This window comes from Parasteatoda tepidariorum, chromosome 9, assembly GCF_043381705.1.
Source record: "Parasteatoda tepidariorum isolate YZ-2023 chromosome 9, CAS_Ptep_4.0, whole genome shotgun sequence".
Lineage (NCBI taxonomy): Eukaryota > Metazoa > Arthropoda > Arachnida > Araneae > Theridiidae > Parasteatoda > Parasteatoda tepidariorum.
In genome coordinates, this window is record NC_092212.1 from 43,217,064 (window position 1) to 43,240,097 (window position 23,034).

The 23,034-nt window shown below is 29.3% G+C and overlaps 2 protein-coding genes across 2 annotated transcripts in view; one reads left to right on the top strand and one right to left on the bottom strand.

Annotated features, from left to right (window-relative positions):
• Nucleotides 1-23,034, bottom strand: part of LOC107439425 (thrombospondin type-1 domain-containing protein 7B) — a 484,164-nt gene that overhangs the window by 397,918 nt on the left and 63,212 nt on the right. The window lies entirely within an intron of this gene.
• On the top strand, nucleotides 1,909-6,043 carry LOC122271108 (uncharacterized). Its single transcript, XM_043051190.2, has 2 exons — nucleotides 1,909-2,280; nucleotides 2,988-6,043. The coding sequence occupies exon 2, from the start codon at nucleotides 2,991-2,993 to the stop codon at nucleotides 5,544-5,546; it is 2,556 nt and encodes an 851-aa protein (XP_042907124.1). The 5' UTR covers nucleotides 1,909-2,280; nucleotides 2,988-2,990; the 3' UTR covers nucleotides 5,547-6,043.

Sequence of the window (23,034 nt, forward strand, 5' to 3'; positions counted from 1 at the left end):
TTTAACTTCTCACAAAAATAATTTATACAAAATACTTATATTTTATTAATATAATGATTGTTTTTGTTTTTATAAGATTAAAATTATATTTAATCTAAGGGCATCTAAATTTTTAAATCACGTCAAACAAAATAGTTTTATAAGCAAAAATATAAAAACTAAAATAAATATGTTCAATAGTTTCTGAGAAATAATTTAAATAAAAGATTTTTCTTATTAAATATAGTACTTTTTAAATTATTATTTCTAAGGAATTATTAAATTGATTTCATCTAAATTTTGGATATTCACATTTAAATTGTTACAATTTAGTAAATGTACGTACGTATGATGTCAAAAGCCTGTATACCTTATCGTTAAAAAGTGCTTTAGTCATTGTTAAATTAAACTATAAGAATTAATTATAAGCACATTATTTTTTGTCTTTGGATAACAGAATTTTCGAATTTTATTCAAAAATATTTAAACTTATCAAAAAAAATTTAGAGATATGTTCAGAAAGGCAGAATGTAAAAATTCAGTTTCGAGGCCTGAACTTTTGAACGTCTTTTTGACTAAACTCTTGAGCTCCCCTGTATCAGATAAAGGCTACACATAAAGTACTTTGAAAGTCAAGAAACAAAATTCATCGAATTAAATGTATGCATATTCAGAAAGAAAAAAAATGTTTTAGATTTTGTAATCTTGAGCCATTTCCAGCTATGATCCCAAGAGGAAGTTAAATGTTCAAATTACGTCAATGGGGAATAATTTATCTTAACTGTAAAAAAATGCTATAGTTACGTAAAAAAATTGGCAACTAATGTGCCAGAATAAAACCGTTAATTTCACACAAAAATACTGTTATTTAAAAACAGACGCCTGTTTTTGAAGAAGATAAGTACTGTAATCTTAACAAACAAACTTCGTTATTTTACTCTGTTATTTTAACAAGCCTCTATAGTAGCAAAAAACTTGTTATTTTAACCAACAATTACTAAAAACTCTTTCAGCATTGTAGTCGGGGAGAGCCGCGATCAGAATTCGACCAGTCGACGATGGGTTATCTCATTCGAAGGCGAGCGCTGGTCTTGAAAAGCTTTAGTGTTTGTTCCATTATTAGGAAAAATATTTAACTATTATTTTGTATCTTAAAAGTTTTACTTATTGAAATAACATTTAAATGTAAAAACGTTTGAAACTATAGTGGCCCCACCGGTCGAAAAATGTCTGGCAACTTAAATATATATATATTAGGGCGTATCGAAAAAATCGAAATTTCTTATATCTTTCTGCGGTAGTGCGGAAAAGATGTGAATTCCTATTATTAAAAAAGGAGCGGAATCTTAAAACTCTGGGTTGATATCTTCTGTTGCCTCAAGGGGCCTAAAGTTCCAAAAATTGGACTAAAAATGATTAAAATACAAAAATTAATGCATAACCACAGATTTCGTTGATCGGTTTGAGGTAGCACTTAAAAGTTACAATATTTTAAAAACAACAACTATAATAAATTTTAGAATTACAGGCTAATATCTTCTGCCGCCTCATCGGCATCTAATTTTGGAAATTTCGACGCATTTTGGTACTTTTCTGTATAACTGTTTACTGCTTGCACAATGCGCAATCGAGACAGACTGGATTTGGCGCTCTGCCAAAAAAAGTAGAACAACCTTAGTTTGAACCCTATTTTGACAGTTCTTGTCAGTCAAAGATATGGTGTATTCAACAGAGCCACGGCTGCTATAGCATGGAGTGTTATGAAAGATCTGGGTTTAATATCGGAATCAGATACCAGCCNTCTTATAATTTTGTACCAAAACAAAATTTAATCATTAAATAATAAATTTAAATTTTTTTCCCTTTAATATGATTCTAAAAATGTGAATTACTTAGCAATTTTTTTGTTCTAATTGGGTTAGAAAAATTGTATCCTGAAAAATGCAATGTCCCAGCAACTTATTTAGCATTTTTCTTTATTTTTATATTATATAATATGACTTTTAAGTTAAAATTCAGGGTTCTTACTATCTTCCAGTGTTTCTAAATATCATTCCTTGCTGTTTTTTTAAAATTAGTTTTCAGTATTTTTATCTCTTTTAAAGAAAATTTGTATGTCCCAGAAATTTGTCTCCTGTGTTACCTCTATTTTATTTTTAAAATTTAAACTAGAAATACTTATAAAAAAGTTGGCAACAGTAACCACTCATGCACTCCTATGGTTTTAGTGTTCTTTTTAGGCAGCCATTTTTTCAGGAAATGAAATTTGAAGAATAAATTGGACAATTAAGGATTTTTGAGGTAAGGTGTATTTTTTATATGTCTCCTGTGTTACCTTAAACTTTTACTATAAATAATAATAATTTTAGTTTATTTTATGTGTTCCGTGTTCAAATCAACATAAAGGTAGGTTCAGTGGTTTTATATCAATAGTTCAAAATAATTCATCGGCGAAATCAAATCAAATATAACGAAACAAATATTTAATAACGAAAAAAGGATTAATACAACTTGACACTTCCGTGTCTACATGTTCACTGTTTTTTGATGCGCTCACAGCGCCCTCTCAGTAGGGAGGTTTTACCATTATGTTTAAATTATAAATAATACTTTTTAAAAAAAGTTCCATGTAACTTTGTAATGTTTCTCTACAAACATTAACTTCTGAGAGAATTTAAATTTCAGTTTGTCCACTGTGTTACTTGTCTCCTGTGTTACCATGTTGTTGGTAACACAGGGGATAACAAAGTAACACAGGAGACTTAAATTCCTTTTTATGCTATTAAGTGGCCTAGACTTGGGCAATAAATTTTGTGCATAATTACAATTTACATCTATATATAAGAAACAAAATTTTTTTTTTTTAAACTTAAAACAGAATTTCTAAGCTAATAATTGGTTGTGTAACTTTAAAAGACCATTAAGTTTTTATTTAGCTATTCTTACATAAATATTTTTTATACTCCTATAATAGAGAGATTATTCTTAATTTTGTGTTCTTTTTTTAGATAATGCCATTAACAGCTGCAGAGAAACAACGCCGTTATAGAGAAAGAAGAAAACTAGATAAAAATAAAGAAGAAGAATGTAAGTTAAAGGCTCGTGATAGATATCATAAGACAAAAAAATTGGCAAATGATATGTCAGCAAGAGAACATAGATTAGCAAGAAAAAAGTGGCGTACAAAGAAAGCAAAACAAAGACAGCGCATAAAGCAAAACAGTTCACCACTTTTAACTTCAAATGCAAAAAAAGAGTTAACTGGCAGTGCAAGGAAAAAAATGAGGCGGGATAGAACAAAACTTTATAAGGAAAACATAAATCTTAAAATAGAAAATAAAAAAATTAAGCAAAAGGTAGAAAAATTAAGAAAAAGGGTGTATAGAGCAAAGATTAGTAATAGATATGAAGATTGTAATTTAACTCCACGCTCTAAAACTAAACAATTTATGAGAACAAATTTTCCTGGAATTAATACACCTGAAATACAAAATGTTTCAACACAACTTTTTAAATACAATGCTCTAACACATTGCATGTCATCACAGTACAAAAGTCTACGAGAAAGAAACAAGAAAAAAATTTTAAAGAATATTGTGACTAATAAAGTGATAAAAAAGTACAGGTTGATGAGAAAAATTGCTTCAGAAGCTTTAGGTTTGAAATCCAAAATTCGCAAAGCCATTCAACAAAAAAACTATTCAATAAAAAATAAAAGTATTCAAGATTTTTATATAAGAGATGACATCAGTAGAGCAACTGCAGGAAAGAAGGAAACTGTAACTAAGTATTCAAAAAAGAATCAGAAAAGATACCTTTTAGATACAATAAAGAACTTACATAAAAAGTTTCTTGAAGAAGGTGGAAAGTGCTCGTATGCTTCTTTTGCTGCAAATCGTCCCTTTTATGTTTTGTCACCTTCAGTTGACACACGAAACACATGCTTATGCAAATTGCACAGCAATGTAAAATTTAAAATAACTGCCCTTAAAAAAATAGAAATAATTCAAACTAATAACATTAGCGATCTAATTGAAGCGACAGTATGCAGCCCTGATTCAAAAGATTGCATGTATAAAGCATGTCCATCTTGTTTCAGAAAGAAAGTTCCTCTCAATGAAATAAATACAGATGCACAAGCAGAATGGAATGAATGGAATTATAAAAGTGAGATGTATGAAAAAGAGGGAAAGAAACTAAGTGTTAAAAAGGTTTCAAAAATGTTTATGACTTCTTCAGTTTCTACACTAACTAGCAAATTCATCAAAGAATTCGACCTCTACAAAAAACATGTTTTTAATATCCAAAAACAATATGAAGCTTACAGAGACTGTATTGAAAATCTGAAACCTAATGAAGCTGCAATACATGTGGATTTCAGCGAAAATTACAACCTTAAATTATCAGAAGAAATACAAGCCCACCATTACGGCGCATCACAAAATTCAATAACTTTACACACTGGTCTTACATACTGTGGAATTGAAAAAAATAAACCTGTGTCGTTTAGCACTGTTTCCTCAAGTTATAAGCACAACCCCAGTGCCATATGGGCTCATTTAACGCCCATTTTGAAAATGATTAAGGAAACAGATCCTAAGATAGATACTCTTCATTTTTTTTCTGATGGTCCTTCCACCCAATATAGACAAAAAAATAATTTTTATTTATTCAGTCAAAGGCTTTTCAAATACGATTTTATGCGAGGTACATGGTCCTTTTTTGAATCTGGGCATGGAAAAGGGGCAGCGGATGGAATCGGTGGAACCTTAAAGCGAATAGCTGATAGAATTGTGGCATGTGGAACAGATATAACGGATGTACACCAGTTTATTCATTGTGTGCGCAAATCCACTGAGATAAAGTTGTTCTGCGTCACTGAAGAAGAAATTGAAGCAATTTCTAAAACACTTCCAGAAAAGATTCCTATGCTGAAAGGAACAAGATCCTTACACCAGCTAATTGTAGAAAAAAAGGGTGGATATCTCCGTTATAGAGATATTAGCTGTTTTTGCGGAGTACTAAGTCAACGGGGATTTTGTCATTGCTATGGCACAAAAGATTTTATAACTACAGCCTATCCAGAAATAAAACAGGACCAGAAAACTTTTAGCTCAGTAACACAAAAACATTTTCCTTATAATAATAAGAAACTTAATGTTTTTGACATTTATTCATCAAGCAGCAATGATTCTATTCTTACTGATGAGGATAATTTATATTCGTTAAAAGAATCCAATCTAAAACATCAAACACGAGAACCCAATTGCAAAAATATTACGGCGGGCACATATCTACTCATTCAAATATTGGGAGGAAAAAAGAATAAATCTAAATATAAATATGTTGGAATAGCACAAGGTGATGTAGAAGATGATGGTGATATTAAGGTTATGTTTTTAAAAACAATAGATGACAGTGGTAAAAACTTTCAAGTGAAAGAGAATGGTGCATCTTACATTCAGTTTGATTCTGTATTAGGTATTCTGAAAAATCCTAATTTAAAAATGAAAGGAAATAGAATTTTCTATCAATTTGATGACCCAGTTGATGTTTATGAAAAATAAAATCTATCATAAGACGTTTTAAATTGTTTACTTCTTGGTGCTAAATATGTATGTCCACTTTGTTACTTTAGTGTCCCCTGTGTTACCATATGTCCCCTGTGTTACTGACATGTATGTTTACGTCAAAAAAAAGGAAAACACTTTCAATAAAAGGATAACAAGAAATATTTAATGTCTAATAGGTATCTGTAATGAATTCTGTAAATGTCTCAAATCAATGTATTTTTAATGAAATTATGCTAACTTTTACGTTGTAAAAATATTAAAATGGTGACACAGGGGACATAATTTGCTTATTTAATGACAGATATACATGTATAAATAAAAAAACTTCATCTGTAGAAAAGAACATTCGCCTCTAAGTTTAACCAATGCAAAATTGCTTATTTATTTTTCTATTTAAATATGGGATGATAGTTTAAATTTTGGTAACACAGGAGACATTTTTCAGTTTATATGTTTAAGTTTTAAAGTATAGTGATTAATAATTTTTTAAAAGTTCGCTGCTAAAGCTTGATTTTGATTTTTGAATATATAATTAACCACCTTAAATGCATTTTGGTTTTATAAAAAAAAATTTTTTTTTTGATTTTCTGTTTATCAAAAGTGATATGTATTTTTGGAATGACCCACGTACGTACATGTTGTCAAAAGCCTGTATATATCTCATCGTTAAAAAGTGTTCTAATCATTGCTAAATTAAATTATAAAAAGTAGTTTTAAAAACTAAATTGTAACAATTTTCAATTATTTTTTGTCTTCAGATAACAGAATTTTAGAGTTTTATACAAAAATATTTGAACTTGTCAAAATAAATTTAGAGTGACGTCCAAAAAGGCAGAATGAAAAAATTCAGTTTCGAGGTTCGAACTCTAGAATGTCTTTTTGACTAAACTCTTGAGCCCCCTGTTTCAGGTAAAGACTACACCTAAAGCACTTTGAAGGTCAAGAAACAAAATTAATCGAATTAAATGTATTTGTATTCAGAAAAAAAATACGTTTTAGATTTTTTGCTCTTAAACCATTTCCGGCTATGATCCCAAGAGGAAGTTAAATGTTCAAATCATCTGGACTCAATGGGGAATAATCTATCTTAACTGTAAAAAAAAGCTAAATTTACGTAAAAAATTGGCAACTGTTGTGCCAGAATAAAACCGTTAATTTCACACAAAAATACTGTTATTTAAAAACAGACGCCTGTTTTTGAAGAAGATAAGTACTGTAATCTTAACAAACAAACTTCGCTATTTTACTCTGTTATTTTAACAAACCTCTATTGTAGCAAAAAACTTGTTATTTTAAAAAAAAAATTACTAAAAACTATTTCAGAGTTGTAATCGGTGAGAGCCGCGATCAGAATTCGTACGACAAGTTGACGATGGGTTATCTCATTTGAAGGTGAGAGCTCCGTCCTGAAAAGCCTTTAGTGCTCCATTATTAGGAAAAATAGTTAACTATTTTTTTTTGTCTTAAAAGTTTTACTTGTTGAAATAACATTTAAATGCAAAAACGTTTGAAACTATAGTGCTCCCACCGATCGAAAAATGTCTGGCAACTTTAAAAAAAAATTATATCTAGCGAAATATAATAATCAGGTAGAGTATCAACTTATTTATACGATGTTTAAAACCATAAAATAATTGCTGTAAAATAAGAGCAAGTTGAGTAAATAATCGTAAAATTATTTGAAAAAAGTTGAGTGTACGTTAAGCAAAACTGCATAGCAAAAACTAGGATGAAAAAAAGAGAAAAACGGTTTTGTCAACAAAACAGTTTTAAACGGTCAATTATTTAGAGAAAGTCTGTAAAAAAGACGGGAATTTTGAACTGATAGCTTTAATCCGTTTATATGACAAGGATGAAAAAAAAGAGAAAAACGGTTTTGTCAACAAAACAGTTTTAAACCGTCAATTATGTAGAGAAAGTCTGTAAAAAAGACGGGAATTTTGAACCGATAGTTTCAATCCGTTTATGTGACTAGGACGAAAAACAGATAAAAATAGTTTTGTCAAGAAAACAGTTTTAAGCCGTCAATTATTTAGAGAAAGACTGTAAAAAATACGGGAATTTTGAACTGATACTTTGAATCCGTTTATATGACTAGGATGAAAAAAAAGAGAAAAACGGTTTTGTTAACAAATCAGTTTCAAACCGTCAATTATTTAGAGAAAGTCTGTAAAAAAGACGGGAATTTAGAGCCGATAGTTTTAATCTGCTTATATGACTAGGATGAAAAAAGAGAAAAACAGTTTTGTCAACAAAACAGTTTTAAGCCGTCAGTTATTTAGAGAAATTCTGTAAAAAAGATGGGAGTTTTGAACTGATACTTTGAATCCGTTTATATGACTAGGATGAAAGAAAAAGAGAAAAACGGTTTTATCGACAAAACAGTTTTAAACCGTCAATTCTTTAGAGAAAGTCTGTAAAAAAGACGGGAATGAATCCGTTTATATGACTAGGATGAAAAGAAGAGAAAAACGGTTTCGTCAACAAAACAGTTTTAAACCGTCAGTTATTTAGAGAAAGTCTGTAAAAAAGACGGGAATTTTGAACTGATAGTTTGAATCCGTTTATATGACTAGGATGAAAAAAAGAGAAAAACGGTTTCGTCAACAAAACAGTTTTAAACCGTCAATTACTTAGAGAAAATCTGTTAAAAAGACGGGAATTTTGAACTGATAGTTTGAATCCGTTTATATGACTGGGATGAAAAAAGGTTTTGTCAACAAAACAGTTTTAAACTGTCAATTATTTAGAGAAAGTCTGTAAAATAGACTGGAATGTTTTTATAGTGTGTGACATTTCCAATTATAAATGATTTGATTCTGGATACTATTCAGCATGTAAAGAGTTAACTAACCACATATCAGAATCCCCAACTGAAAATTTCCATTTTTTTACTAGTTATGTAAAAAAAGATTTAAGTTATAATTTTAACCTAATTCGTTTAGAAAATGGTAGTTAGAATCCTTTGATACTCTCCAAAAGAATCTAAGCAGCCACTATAGTAAAAACTCATTTCATAAAAAAAGAGACAGAAACATTACGAAGCTTTGATGAGCGAAGTACACACGAATTATGATAACGAAGAGGCTTTGTCAATAATTCAGCTCTTAATCACAGTTAATACTAAAACTAGCCATCCCTGAACAGTGTGAGTAAATACTAGCTTAGCATTTGAGTTTGCAAGGAATATTCAAATGTCCTGATTCAGCTAACTGGGTTAGATAATATTCAAATGCCCTTATTCTAATCAGTATAAAGTCGCAAATTACATTTAAACATCCAGGCCTAGTTCTGTCATGTCGTCCTGCAGACAGCGGTTCCGAGTCGGGCATTATTTCCTGCTGAATTATATATTCCGAGCTCAGAGTTAATTTGTGTTTAATGTTCAGTTATAATGATCGTAGGATATAGCCGTGCATACATATATAGTCCCATATTAGATACTTGGTTGTTGAGTATATTACCTATATTGGCGATGATGTGAGTGATTGAATGAAATCAAATATATTTTAAGTGAATTGGATCAGTATTTGAAATTTAAGAAATACATATAATATCGCGTACTTTTATACAGTATATGTGTAGAAAACAATGCTAAAGCAGTAATATCATATACATTCAACATATATTTATCATGTATTAAAGAAGAAGAAAAGTCAATGTAGATAATTTTCTTTTTAATTTATTTCTCCCCGAGAGACTTAAATTTAGTATTCTTAAAATCAAAGTACTTTACAATACTTAATTCGATACAAAAGTTTTGCAAAAACAATTGCTTGTTCGTTATTAATTTTGATTTGATTATTCAAATTGTATGCCAACAGCAAAGATGCCAACTTGCTCCGGACAGCAAATAAATATTTTAAAGTGGTAGTTTATCAATTGTGATTCTTAGTTTCATAAACTCAATTTAGTAGATTTTTATCCACCACTATTTCTAAATAATTTGTAGGCTTTTATAATTCACCACTTTATCGTAATTATGTCACGCTATACCTTTTAAAACGCAAACAAAAACAGTCAAACAATTGCAAAGTTTAATTTGTTGTTATTTACCGCTTTTTTTATTATTTTGGCGTGTCCGGAGCAGTTGGCATCTCTGCAGCAGAGATGCAACTTGCACCGGACAGCGGATAAGTATTTCATCGTGGGGGGTCTTTTAATGTATGGTTCTTGATTTAGTAAATTCGATTTTTATAGGGTTTTTACCCACCACTACTTCTAAATAATTCAAAGGCTTATGTAGTAAGCCACTTTCAGAGATGCCAACTGCTCCGGACGCTCCAAAATATTTTAAAAAACGGTAAATAACTACAAAGTAAATTTTGCAAATATTTGACTATTTTTCCTTGCTTTTTAAGAGGTATAGCATGACATAAGCATTATAAAGTGGTGAATTATATAAGCCTACGAATTATTTAGAAATAGTGATGGATAAAAATCTACTAAATTGAATTTATTAAACCAAGAATCACAATTGATAAGCTACCACTTTAAAACATTTATTTGCTGTCTGGAGCAAGTTGGCATCTCTGCACTTTGTTCCAGCAAGGTTCCCGCAGGCCTTGTAAATTTTAAAAAAAAGGTAACGAAAATTAAACAAGTGTCGAAAATTCAATTTCTGAATAACCATCACTAATAATTGTTTCCTAAAGAAAGTATATGCATGAAAATTCCAGTTTCTAAGCCACGCAATGGCAAAGTGGTATGTTAAAATAAGAAATATCTTTTGGCATTAATCTTAATTTGCTACCATTACTAAACTATTTCAAAGACAGCGGGAACCCTGTACAGTTAGCCGTGTTGAGCCTTTTAAAAAGCTGGCAACATTCATTGAAAATCTGCGACGTTTAAGTTTGCAGTTTCTACCGTTTAAAATATTTTGTTGAATCCGGAGCAGTTGACATCGCTGTGTTAGTATACGTCTGTATGTAGAATTTGGACCTTAACCCCTTGACGCACTGANTTTCAATTTATTTCTCCCCGAGAAACTTAAATTTAGTATTCTTAAAATCAAAGTACTTTACAATACTTAATTCGATACAAAAGTTTTGCAAAAACAATTGATTGTTCATTATTAATTTTGATTTGATTATTCAAATTGTAGGCCAACAGCAAAGATGCCAACTTGTTCCGGACAGCAAATAAATATTTTAAAGTGATAGTTTATCAATTGTGATTCTTAGTTTAATAAATTCAATTTAGTAGATTTTTATCCACCGCTATTTCTAAATAATTCGTAGGCTTATATAAGTCACCAATTTATAGTAATTATGTCACGCTATACCTTTTAAAACGCAAACAAAAATAGTCAAACAATTGCAAAATTTAATTTGTAGTTATTTACCGCTTTTTTTATTATTATTTTGGCGTGTCCGGAGCAGTTGGCATCTCTGCAACAGAGATGCAACTTGCTCCGGATAGCGGATAAATATTTCATTGTAGGGGTCTTTTAATGTATGATTCTTGGTTTAGTAACTTCGATTTATAGCGTTTTTACTCACCACTGCTTCTAAATAATTCAAAGGCTTACGTAATACGCCACTTTGTTTCAGCAGGGTTCATGCATTTTTAAAAAAAAAGTAACGAAAATTAAACAAATGTCGAAAATTCAATTTCTGTATAAACACCATTAAAAAATGTTTCCGAAAGAAAGCATATGCATGAAAATTCCAGCTTCTAAGCCACTCAATGACAAAGTGGTATAATAAAATAAGAAATATCTTTTCGCATTAATTTTAATTTACCACCACTGCTAAGCTTTTTCAGGGACCGCGGGAACCCTGTACAGTGAGCCTTTTAAAAAGTTGGCAACATTCATTGAAAATCTGCGAATTTTAGTTTGTAGTTTCTACCGTTTAAAATATATTGTTGAATCCGGAGCAGTTGGCATCGCTGTGTTAATTGTACGTCTGTATGTTGAATTTGGACCTTAACTCTTTTAATGAACAGATTGTTTGAAAAAAACCCGCCAAAAAAAGCAATTTTTTTTTAATTTAAAAAAACACACTTTAGAACATTGTCTTTTCTTTTGGTGGACAATTTTGATATACAGCGCTTTTGTTCCATGGAAAAAGGCTATATTTTATTCTTGAATAAATAAGAGTTATAGCTTGCAATCCTATGTAAATGATAAATATCAATAAAACGATTTTTTTCCTTAGCTTTCACATTGTTATTTTCAATTCTCGACTATATTCGAGTGTGAAAAATTACAGCAGCAACGCCGCTCGAATTATCTCGAGCGTGCACAGTTTGGCTTGTTTAGCTTGCTCGAATTAACTCGAGCGCACAACGGGGTTAAGGGGTTAAAGCATTCATAAGTTTTTATAAGTAATAGTGAATATTATTTTAAATTGTCTGTAAGAAATAAATAAAAATGCTTATATTAGATCAGAAATTTTAAAGAATGAATAAGAACGAATGAGCATGAATAAGAATAAAAAGTAATAAATAAGTGCGCTTCAGAATTCCATAAAAATTAATAAAAATGCTCTTCAGTGTTAGAGCAATTACACTACTGCTCACGTTTCTAGTTTGTAGCTAGTGGTTGTGGGTTGAATCTTAAAATTCTATTATAGCACATGTTTAGCAAGAAACAAAACGTATAATCTGTTTCCCTTTCTCTTAGCTCAGAAAAGTTAAAGCTTCAAAAATGAATATTAGTTGCTTGGCCATGACTAGAAATGCACTGTAAAAAAACTGGATCAAATTACGAAAAAAAAATAGAAGTGAAGCATCCATGAAATCCTCTTTACCTTAAAACTTTATACCGTAATTTTCACAGTGATATTGGCTTAATTACAGTGATTCAGTAATTTTACAGTAAAAATTACGGTATATCAGATTTTTTGTTCCGCATAATTTTGCGATAAAAATGGATTCTACTTTGAAGAGTACTGGCACCCTCAAGGCAGGTGCCTTTTACCGTGATTTTATTTGAATTTCTTTAGATTGTGTAATCATTTATAAAAATGATTGGAATATTATTGGCAAAGTATCCAAAAGAGCACCAAGAGCACCAAAAAACCAGAGAGCACCAAAATATAGATAGATCGGAAAAGACGCGAAAGCTTCTTGGTTGCATCTGGGTGTTTAGTAAAGTAACATAATGATGTTTAATACTGGAAATTAATGGACAAATATGATTTACAAAATGATGAGAATTAAAAAAAAATTAGTTTAAAAGAGCGCTAACACTTCAAGCGTTAACAAACATCGTATTTTGCTTTAAATACGAGTGAATTTTGAATTCCGAGCACAGTCATCATTCATCACCCGTATGATCATTATATAAAATTAAGCTTGGAGTAAACTCTTTAAATCTCCTAAATAAACATCAATTTATTGACTCCGAACAAAGAAGAACTTTTACGGGTTGTTCTTAGTCGAACAATTCTTGTTTTATGATCTAATCCTCTTAAGGCAGAAAATGGCGCACTTAGCACTCCCAGCTGTAAATGATGGAACATCCTTCCACTAAAGTAGAGAAAATACACTACACTTTGATTGAAATCGATAGAAAGAATGAAGAGATTTTTTTCCCTCCCCTTTCAGCGTGGGAAACTGAAGTTTGTTTTTCAATTTACGGATATTGCTCTGGTTTATGGATGGTGATTAATAGTGATGGACTTCTGTATTCTATATGCAAAACTGAAATCTATAAATATTGTTTGTTTCTATTCTGATGGCACATACTTCTGATAACTGAAACAGTACCACTACAGGTGCAGAAATATCCTGAATAGCACAAATATCTTTGAACTTAAAGGTCTAAATTGAATTTCGGTACTCATTTTTGTACTTAAAGGTTCAATTTACGGATATTGCTCTGGTTTATGGATGGTGATTAATAGTGATGGACTTCCGTATTCTATATGCAAAACTGAAATCTATAAATATTGTTTGTTTCTATTCTGATGGCACATACTTTTGATAACTAAAACAGTACCACTATAGGTGCAGAAAGATCCTGAATAGCACAAATATCTTTTAACTTAAAGGCCTAATTGAGTTTCGGTACTCATTTTTGTACTTCATGTCATTGTGTTTGCTAAGTTTTGAAAATTTAAAAAACAAAAAGCTTGATTTAAGTAATTCTCTTAAAACAGCAACATAATGTCAGTTTTTTCAATAAGCTTATTTTTAATACTTCTCAAAAAAATTGAGAACGAAACATTCTATTGTGCTGTTTTTCCAACGACTGGTCTTAAAATTTTATTTCATTTTTTGCAATTTTAAAAAATTATGCGAATTTATATATTTTAAACGAAAATAAAATTGTGAATTACGTGTTGCGAAAAATGTGAGTGTGTGTGCGAGATAAAATTTTTTCGACAGATTTATCTCAATTTTTATTTATTACTGTGAATTTAATTAGTATTATAGGATATATATATATTATGCATTGACGCACGGTGGCTCGTGGTCCTGTGCCACAGATCCTGGGTTCGATCCTCGGGCCGGGCAAGGCTAACTCAGCCTTTCATCCCTTCAGTGGGTCGATAAATGAGTACCAAGCATGCTTGGGAACTAAACACTGAGGGGTTTCGCGTTCGGCTGACCACCTAACCGGAACATCTGCTCCTCCACCCCAGAGCCAAAGGTTAAGAAAACTGAGTTGGGCACAGTAGGCCGTGGACCTTTATGGGCTGTCGCGCCACTGAGTTTAGTTTTATATATTATGCATTAAAAATTAGTCTATTAAAATTACATAATTAATCTCTTTATGAACATTTTTAACCTAACTTCTAAACAAACTCTTTGAAATACATGAAATTGAATGTAAACAAATCTATAGAAATTTAAAAACTATTATCAGCTAGGGTATTCACACTAACCATTAACTCAAAAAAAGTTTGAATAACACATTCATTTTATAAGTAGTCATCAATAGTGTTTCCAAATTAAACAAATAGTATTGCTACATTTCTAAGACTTAAAATTCATGTTCAAGAAATAAAACTAATTGCGTTCAGAGCTCGATCTTTAAATCACAGTTAATAAAATAATGAACTTCAGGGAAAAAAAGGAATTCAGAAATCCCTAGTCTTTATGCATGCAAATTTCAGAACTGACAAAACCAATCACTTCCCTTTTGGGGAATTTCACTTTGCCTTAAAGGGTTAAAGCTAGACTAAAAATTAATTACAATGTTTGGGGAAAAAATTTCCTCATTTAAAAGATGGAAAATTTTTATCTAATCAACTTTATTGACTTGGCTTAACAAAGGAGGAAGATGAAAATAAAAAAATATGGTAATTCAAGAAACTTTACTTCTTGTTGCCAATTAAGATTAAAGAAAGGGATATCGATTCTGGGGAATTCAGTAAGAGATAAATAAAAGAAACGTAATAAAACACAGAGAATGAACTCTTTTAGTTCGAGATTTATTTTTACCGTTAGTTTTCTTATGATGTCTGAAACGACGTCTGCTTTTTATGCTGTTGCCAGTTTGAAAAGTTATTTTAATTACTAATTGAAAATTTCATTTAATTATTTCAGTATTTGAAGAATATTTCTTCATCCCACTTTGAAATCCTCTTAAAATTCATGCATTGTCAAAACTGCCTTTTTGTATTTTAAGTTTAGTTTTTAAATCACATAATTTAATATAGAATCAATCTCATTATACTTTCAGAAAAATTCGAAAAAACTGAACGTCATTGTTAACTGAACAATTATTAATTACATGTGTTTTTGTAAGTTTTAATTTAAATTGCAGTAGAAGTTTTTCATTACTGTTTAAGCATTTATAATTTTTCTTAGCCAAAGTAGTTTAAAGTTTATTAGAGACAATGATTTTCTTTCAAATTGAGTACACGGCTACTAATTTTGAAGCGTATAATTAATTTCCGTATTATTATTAATAAGTGTATAATAAGCGTATAATTTAATAATTAAATAACAACTTAATTTTTAATTATAACCATAGTTTATATCGTATAATTTTTCTCAAACCTTAATATGTTGATAAATTAAACAATATTATCGCTCTTCTGAGATCTGATAGCTCAAAATGGGATGCTTTAACATCAACGGAAACATGATTAAATTTAAAAACATAGTATTGAACATACCATAATATCGTATAATTTCTTTCAAACCTTAATATGTTGCTAAGTTGAACAGTATTATTGCTCTTCTGAAACCTTCATTAAAAACGTCGTCCCGTTTATCCCCTGTCTAAAATCTAAAAAATTACAGTTAAAAAATTCTAACTTAAAACCATCAGACGACGCATCCAATAAAACTTCCCCTGAAGGCAATTTTGTTTTGGACTGGAAAAAAATAAATTCTATCATCCGTATTCCAAACGATATGAGATAGTCTTATATCATCTGCATGCCACTGAAAACGCCAAACGATACTTAAAACTTCTTCCCGAAGATGAAAGAGCCGTGTTCGAATTCGCAGTCTTCATGCAAACGAATCATTCGGCTACGTCATCGTGATGATGAATGTCTCGAAAGTAACTCTAACCAATCGGTTTTCTCTGCCTACCACCAGGCATTTGATTTCAACGTTGACCGAAAAGCTCTTTGTCAATGTCTCGCGGGGCTTTCCATTGCACCTGCTGCCATTCCCAAGCGGGGAAAAGTGGTCAGCTCCATGGATTTAGAAGTTGAAGTTGTAGTTGAAAAACTTTGAGTGCTAGTAAGTTTCGAGTTATCCTTGTGATATTTGAAAAATTGCACTTTGTCTTAGAAATTCAGTAATACATATAGCAAAAACCGTGAGTTGAGAATTAAATTTGTTAGACGTGTATTAACATGGTCGTCTATTAATCATAAATAGTTAATATTTTTGATTTATTAACTATTATTAACTGATTATTATTTTAAGAATATGAATGATTCTGCTTATTATTTTTTCTGCCGCTTTGGAACTTTAAATATCAATTTCATATTAAAATTTTGTTCCTTTTCTGTAAATTATTTTCTGATTTTTCAGACACCCGCTAAATGGTTAGGCAATTATAATTATTCTCCTTTACTCTAAAGATAATTTAAATATACCACTTAATATTAGTATGAATTATATACATAACCAAAAAACAGCATCGTTGCAAAATTTAGTTCCAAAAATCACCAATGCTAACTCGTTTTTGCAATTTATACATTTTATATTGGCTTAAATTTAAAGATTTCTTAACAGATAAATGAATATCACAGTAATTCCTAATTAAAATAATGCATTATTTGGCAAATAATGCAAAATAGTGCATTATAATGCAAAATTCAATCAGGTAAATTCTCGATTGACTATTCATAAAAATTCGAGAAATGTCATTTGAATAGAAAATTTTAAAAGGGATTCGAACGTTCTAGAATGTCGTTCATAATGAACACAAGTGAATTTTACGGTTAGCCTATACAACCTTCCGACTTCACACCATTGACAATTTAATCTAATTCTCCCGGTTTATTGTTCATATATAATTCAGTTATGCTACTTCCTTCATTTATTTGTCTATTTCAATTAATTTAATACATTTTGACATCTTTTGCAGACCGTAAATCAGTAAGAATTTATATTTAGTTGCAGTTCCGGTCTCCATAGTAACACCCTTTCTAATTCTATCAAATTTAAACGTTGTTATTTTCTGCGATCTTAGTATCGGTCGAATAAGCTGATTAAAAGCAAGGAGATTAAATGTAAAAGATTAATGACATCTTCAGGATATGTTGCAAAGTTTTAACTCATTATATCAATAAAGTTTATTTTTTATTCATGGGTAAATACTTTATGAACTCTTACGGAACTAATTTTTGAATCTGATTATTTATCTGATTCTTAAAATATCGTGCAATATTTTTAAAGGAGAATGACGATAAAATCACTTTTATAATGTTAAGGCGATTTTATGTGGCAGTTGTAAGAAAACTCTCTTATTTTTTTCTGGAGTACTAGAAAGATTATTTTAATATTTTCTGTCATTTGGAACAACTAAATGTAAACTATTTTAACGAGATCAATCAAGATCTAGTATCCTGACTGCTGTGATCGGAGTTGCGTGAATTGCATGCAGTGAGAACGACGAGAATTGAACCGCGGACCCTACGGTCCGGAGTCTGATTCTCTAACCTCTGGGATACCATGGTCCTGTTCAATTACATTATGTATAAACGTTTCTGAGTAAAGTATTCGAATCGAGTTATTATTATAGGCTAATTACGTCAAAAAACATAAAATCCGAAAAAAATCTACAGTAAACTGTAAAAACAAACTGTAAAAGCCCCCAAAAGTAATAGAGTATTGATGAAAAACTTTCAAATTTAAGTAATACTGCCGAAAATTGTATTATTTTATGCATAAAAAACACTACACAGAAATTTATAATCCAATTTTGCTCTTTTTTTATATCTTAATTGGAATATAGATGAAGCATGCTAATAAATGTTTAGTGATCCTCCTCGAACTGGAATTTTAAAATAATCTTGATTAACATTTCGAAAAAGTAAAGCAAACCTTTTTAATTAAAATAATAAATTTTATTATTATTCTATGCGTATATTCAGAACAATTGTAAATTAATAATATTAATAATATAAAAAAAGATATATAAATTTTTCTTAAAAGGTCAATTTTTAAAGAAATAATTATAAAAATAGAAATAACTTTACTAATTACTGAATTCATAGTTTCATTCTATTTGCAACAGTGTTTGGTATCCAAAATTTAAGCATTAATTCTTGAAGAGAGTCTTTATAATGCATGTAATTAATTACGGTTTGCGAGACCTTTATGAAGTGCTTATAGAAGCATGTTTAAATAAAGTACCTCTGCATAAATTATAGATATACTGAATAAAATGTTTCTATAAAATATCTAGGCATATGATTAGTTTATAAATACATATTTGATTCACATTATGCTTTAAAACTAATCATTATTTAAAAAAAAAAAACGAAAAATGTTGATAAGGTTAACAAGAAAATTTTTCATAAAGCCTTTAAAAATAATTTTTTATTGATAAAATTTATAGACATAACAATAGTGCTAAATTCTAAAAAGGAAATAAATATTTTTCCTACACTAAGAAACATATGATTTTCGACAAAAATTGTGTATTTTAAGAAACCGTCCATCATGAATATTCCTTTTAAGTAAAATATCTTTAAAATAAGAATAAAAGTTCTGGGAAAAGCAACTTTTTCGAAAGATTTCAGTTTTCAAATATAATTTTTTTAAAAATTTTAAATGAGTAAACGTGCTTAATGTTATGTTTTCTCTTGTTATGTTTTCTTGTTATTCTCTTCTTTAATCTCTTATGTTTTTTAGATTTCAATATTTGTTTTTACATGTCGTATTAAGTATCTATACTTTAACTCACTTAACACTTTTTCACGGTTAGAAAATGCAGACAAATATAGAGGCAGTAACTGTTCTTTTTCCTAAAGATATGACATCACTCAAACGATAACTTATCTGAATTTAAAATTAGAAATTCTAGCTTCCCCCTCTGAAAAAAAATCATTCTTTGAAAGATCACTGTAAGAAATAGGATTGCAAGTTATTAAGTACAGGCTCGTAAGATATAAAATTCGTACGATCGCAATCCATGTTAGAAAACAGATAACCACGTAGAAATCATTTTGAAAAGCTAAAAAGAAAAATTTAACCATAAACTAAGCAGTTCAAACCTCGTTATCAGATTACGCTTTGAGCGTAAAACAATTTGGAAAAACCAATATAGAATTTGCTTGAAACTGCCTTTCAGACAATAACTTAATAAGTGGATTAGACGAAGAAGTTTTTCAGAGTCAATGCGAAACTTATAAGCACTTTAACTTTTATGAAAACACTTTTGCCTTCGTTTTTATTTAATATTTAAATTTCAGCCATGATTCAAGGAGAAAAAAACTGGAAAACAAATTTGCAAGTAGAGCTTCAATAAGTTTTAACATGCTTTTTTTTATATGTATTATTTCTTCTGAGCTTTCCTAAATCAATAGAAAAGTTTTAGGTTGACTTAAATCTTATAGGCTGTGAGGAATTTCAAAAAATTTTAGAGGCAGCAGCTGCACTTTTTCCCACAGGTATAACAGCACGCAGACGAAAGCTTCACTGAATTAAAACCAGACGATAAACTGAAAACTTCCAAATAATAAAAAAAAAATCGTTTTCAAAAAGCGTTAAAGATCATACTCACATATAAGAAATAGCATTATCGTAATACACGTCAGAAAATAGAACACAAAGCAGAAATCTCCTAAAGCTAACGCGAGAAAAAAAGAACTAAACAGTTTAGATTTCTTTATAAGATTATGCATTTAGCGTAAAATTGTTTGGAAAAATTAGTATGGAATTTCATACAGGAATCCTCTTCAGACATTAATTGGGTAAAAGGATAACTGAAAGAAGCTTTTAGAGTAAATACGAGACTTTTAAGTACTTCGCCTTGCTTGAAAACGCTATTCTGTTTTTGATAATTGCATTTACGATAAAGAATAGGGTCATAGAAGTATTTTCGCAAACTTCATGAAAATTGTTTGTTTTTAATCATCTCGCTTGCCTTTTAAGTGTAATATATGCATTTTTTATGGATTCTAATTTGATGTGGAGAAATTCATAATAACATTTATTTCTTGCTACGAAAAGCAAAAATAAATACTTAAAAGATCATTTTTCCTTTACTTAAAGAATTGTATTATTTTCTGAAAATACTCTTGGAAAAATGAATATGCTTTTTAAATTTATTCAAAATTAGCAGTGCAAAGAAAATTCTTTGTTTATCGAAAACAAGAGTGATTTTAAAGAAGCTACCAATAATTAAATCATTATTTACTTCTTACCAAATGCTTTTATTTTTAAAAGAAATACTTGCATTTGCTTAATTTTCTTATTTTTAATAAATTAAAATTTTTTTTTAAAAGAAAAGATAGTTATTTTTCTGTTTTTATCATTTATATTATCATTATATTATGATTATCACTTACATTTTTGATCAGTTGTGAGAAAAAAAAAGAGTGGAGTAAAATGTAGGATGGTTAACAACTCATTATTTTTATTACCATACAAGTTCAAAATTTTATTTCTTATATTTTGTTTTAAAAAAATCTAAATTAATACTATGCAACGATTGTTAATTGTGAAACCTGTAATATATCTTTTATCTTTCTAAAATGAGAAGAATTTAGAAAATTTATTGTATGACGTAACATTTGAAATAACATAATGAATATTAAGTTCGAAATCAAGAAACAACTTAAAGAGCAGAAATGATTAAGTTTGCTTTATAGCAACATGATTATTATATACAGATAATGATTATTATATATATGCAATAATCATTATCTATCTCTTATGTCCTGCTTTGCAACGTTGCATACTATACATTAAAAGTACATGCTAATTCAACCGTGTTTAATCGCAAACGCTATAATGTATGTTTTATATTTCTGAAATGAGAAAACTTTTACATACTTTATTATACATGACATAATATTTGAAATAACATCGTTAGAATTAATAGACAGGCGAAGCACAAATCGATAATTTTGTTGAAGTAAAATTCTTTGTTATGAGGGCAAAAATGATTATTAAAAAAGGTTTTGAAGCAGTCATCATCCACTAGCTTTTACAAATGTCCTCACTGTAAAAGGCTATTTTCAAACGAATTGACACCCACATGTTAATATGAAAATAGTATCAAATAATTAAGGCATTGCCAAAAAGTTAAAAAAATCGCTAATCTCCTCTCTTATGTTAGCAATATGAATACTCTGAATTTAGCTTTGCTTCGTACTAAGGAAGCTCTTTTTTAACTCTTTTATTTTACTTTTTACTTTCATTTTACCTTCTTGAAATACATAGCTGCTTTCAAGCAAATTGAGGAGCACTTTTTAATTTGAAAGAGTTTCAAATACTAAAAGGATTACGAAAAATTATAAAAAATTCACGTAAAATGTTATATTCTAATGAATGCTTCATAAGAGACCAAAGAAAAAAAATCAGGGTCAGCTAGAGTTTTCAAAATATCCAGAATATTCTTTGACACAGTATTCGTATTCCAGACTACTTTTTAAAAACTGCAAATGGTAAACTAAAGAAAGTATAATTTGCTTATAATAATATAATGTACAATAAAAGCAAGTTTTGCGTATAATAATATAACATAATAAATAACTAATATAATAATATAATATGTAAAAGCGAAAGGATAATAAAATTTACCATTTTTAATTTAGGATTATTAAAACAAAATATTTTAAAAGTATCCAATATAATTTTATATCCAATAAAAAGTACTGAACAACTCCTAATAGTTTTAAATCAGTGTATTGTACTGTTGCATCAATAATCAGTATCAATTGGTTAATATTCCCTTTTACATTTATACGGTTAAATTTTTTAATTGAGTTTAAGATTTCCTTAATCAAATAATTTTAAAGTATGGTTTCAATTATCTCGATATGAAAACATAGTGAATATGCCACTTTTAATATTGTCCAGTGCACAAAAAAATAAATGGACCATCCTGAATAACTTTTGATCTAATGATCGGATCTTTATGTTCCAGGACTCAAACTTAGTTGCTCGTAGGGGTGACCTTAAATATGCTAATTAATTAGTGCAGACGATATTTCAAGTTACGTATTAAGGCGCACAAACGTACTTCCTCTGAATAAACATACCTTGTTTTCGACGGATTCGAATTTCTGATCCCCAAAATATAGGGGTTAGACGCAATCTGAGAAATGTGGTCCCCATAGTTAGGGCAGGAGAGCGATTCAAAGTTTGGACCCCTTAATGCTAATTTAAATTACTCGCTTTCAAGTATGAAAGCAGTTTCAAATAACTGTAAAAAATTGTTAAAAATTCGTAGTGTCTTATGTAAACGACATACATACTCTGAATTTGGATTAAGAAAGTTCTTTTTCAAAAATTTTTAATAAATATATCTTTACATATATGGTCATTTTCTTTTCTTTATATGAAACTAGTTGTAAATAAGCAAAAAATTTGAAAAAGTCGTAGCGTCCACTCTGATGTGAGTGACATATATACTCTGGATTAAGTATTTGGACTAAAACAGTTTTTTTTTTGTTAAAAGTTTTTATCAAATAATTCTTTACATGCATAGCTATTTTTTTTNTTTACATGCATAGCTATTTTCTTTTTTTTAATATGAAATTAGTTGTAAGTAATTAATGCTTAGCAAAAAATTTGAAAAAGTGGTATTTATAAAAGTCAATTTCTCAGGAAGTATTTGTTTCACTCACTTTTTTTATTTTTACATTTAAAATTGCATTATTTGAAATGATGTAAAAATCGCATAGCTTACATTTTGAATTTCTTTTGATTATCATTAAATAAAATATTGATATAATAATAATATCAATATTAATAATATTGATAAATTGAATAAATAATTGAATAAATATTCATAAAAAGCTATATTTTGCATGGAATTATCTTGGATGAACGAATATTATTATTGTGTGCAAAATCTTTTCAATTTGCTTACATTTTTTTC

Bases quoted from the DNA above. Each gene is read 5' to 3' on its own strand.
- LOC122271108 (XM_043051190.2), top strand. From the start codon at position 2,991: ATGCCATTAACAGCTGCAGAGAAACAACGCCGTTATAGAGAAAGAAGA.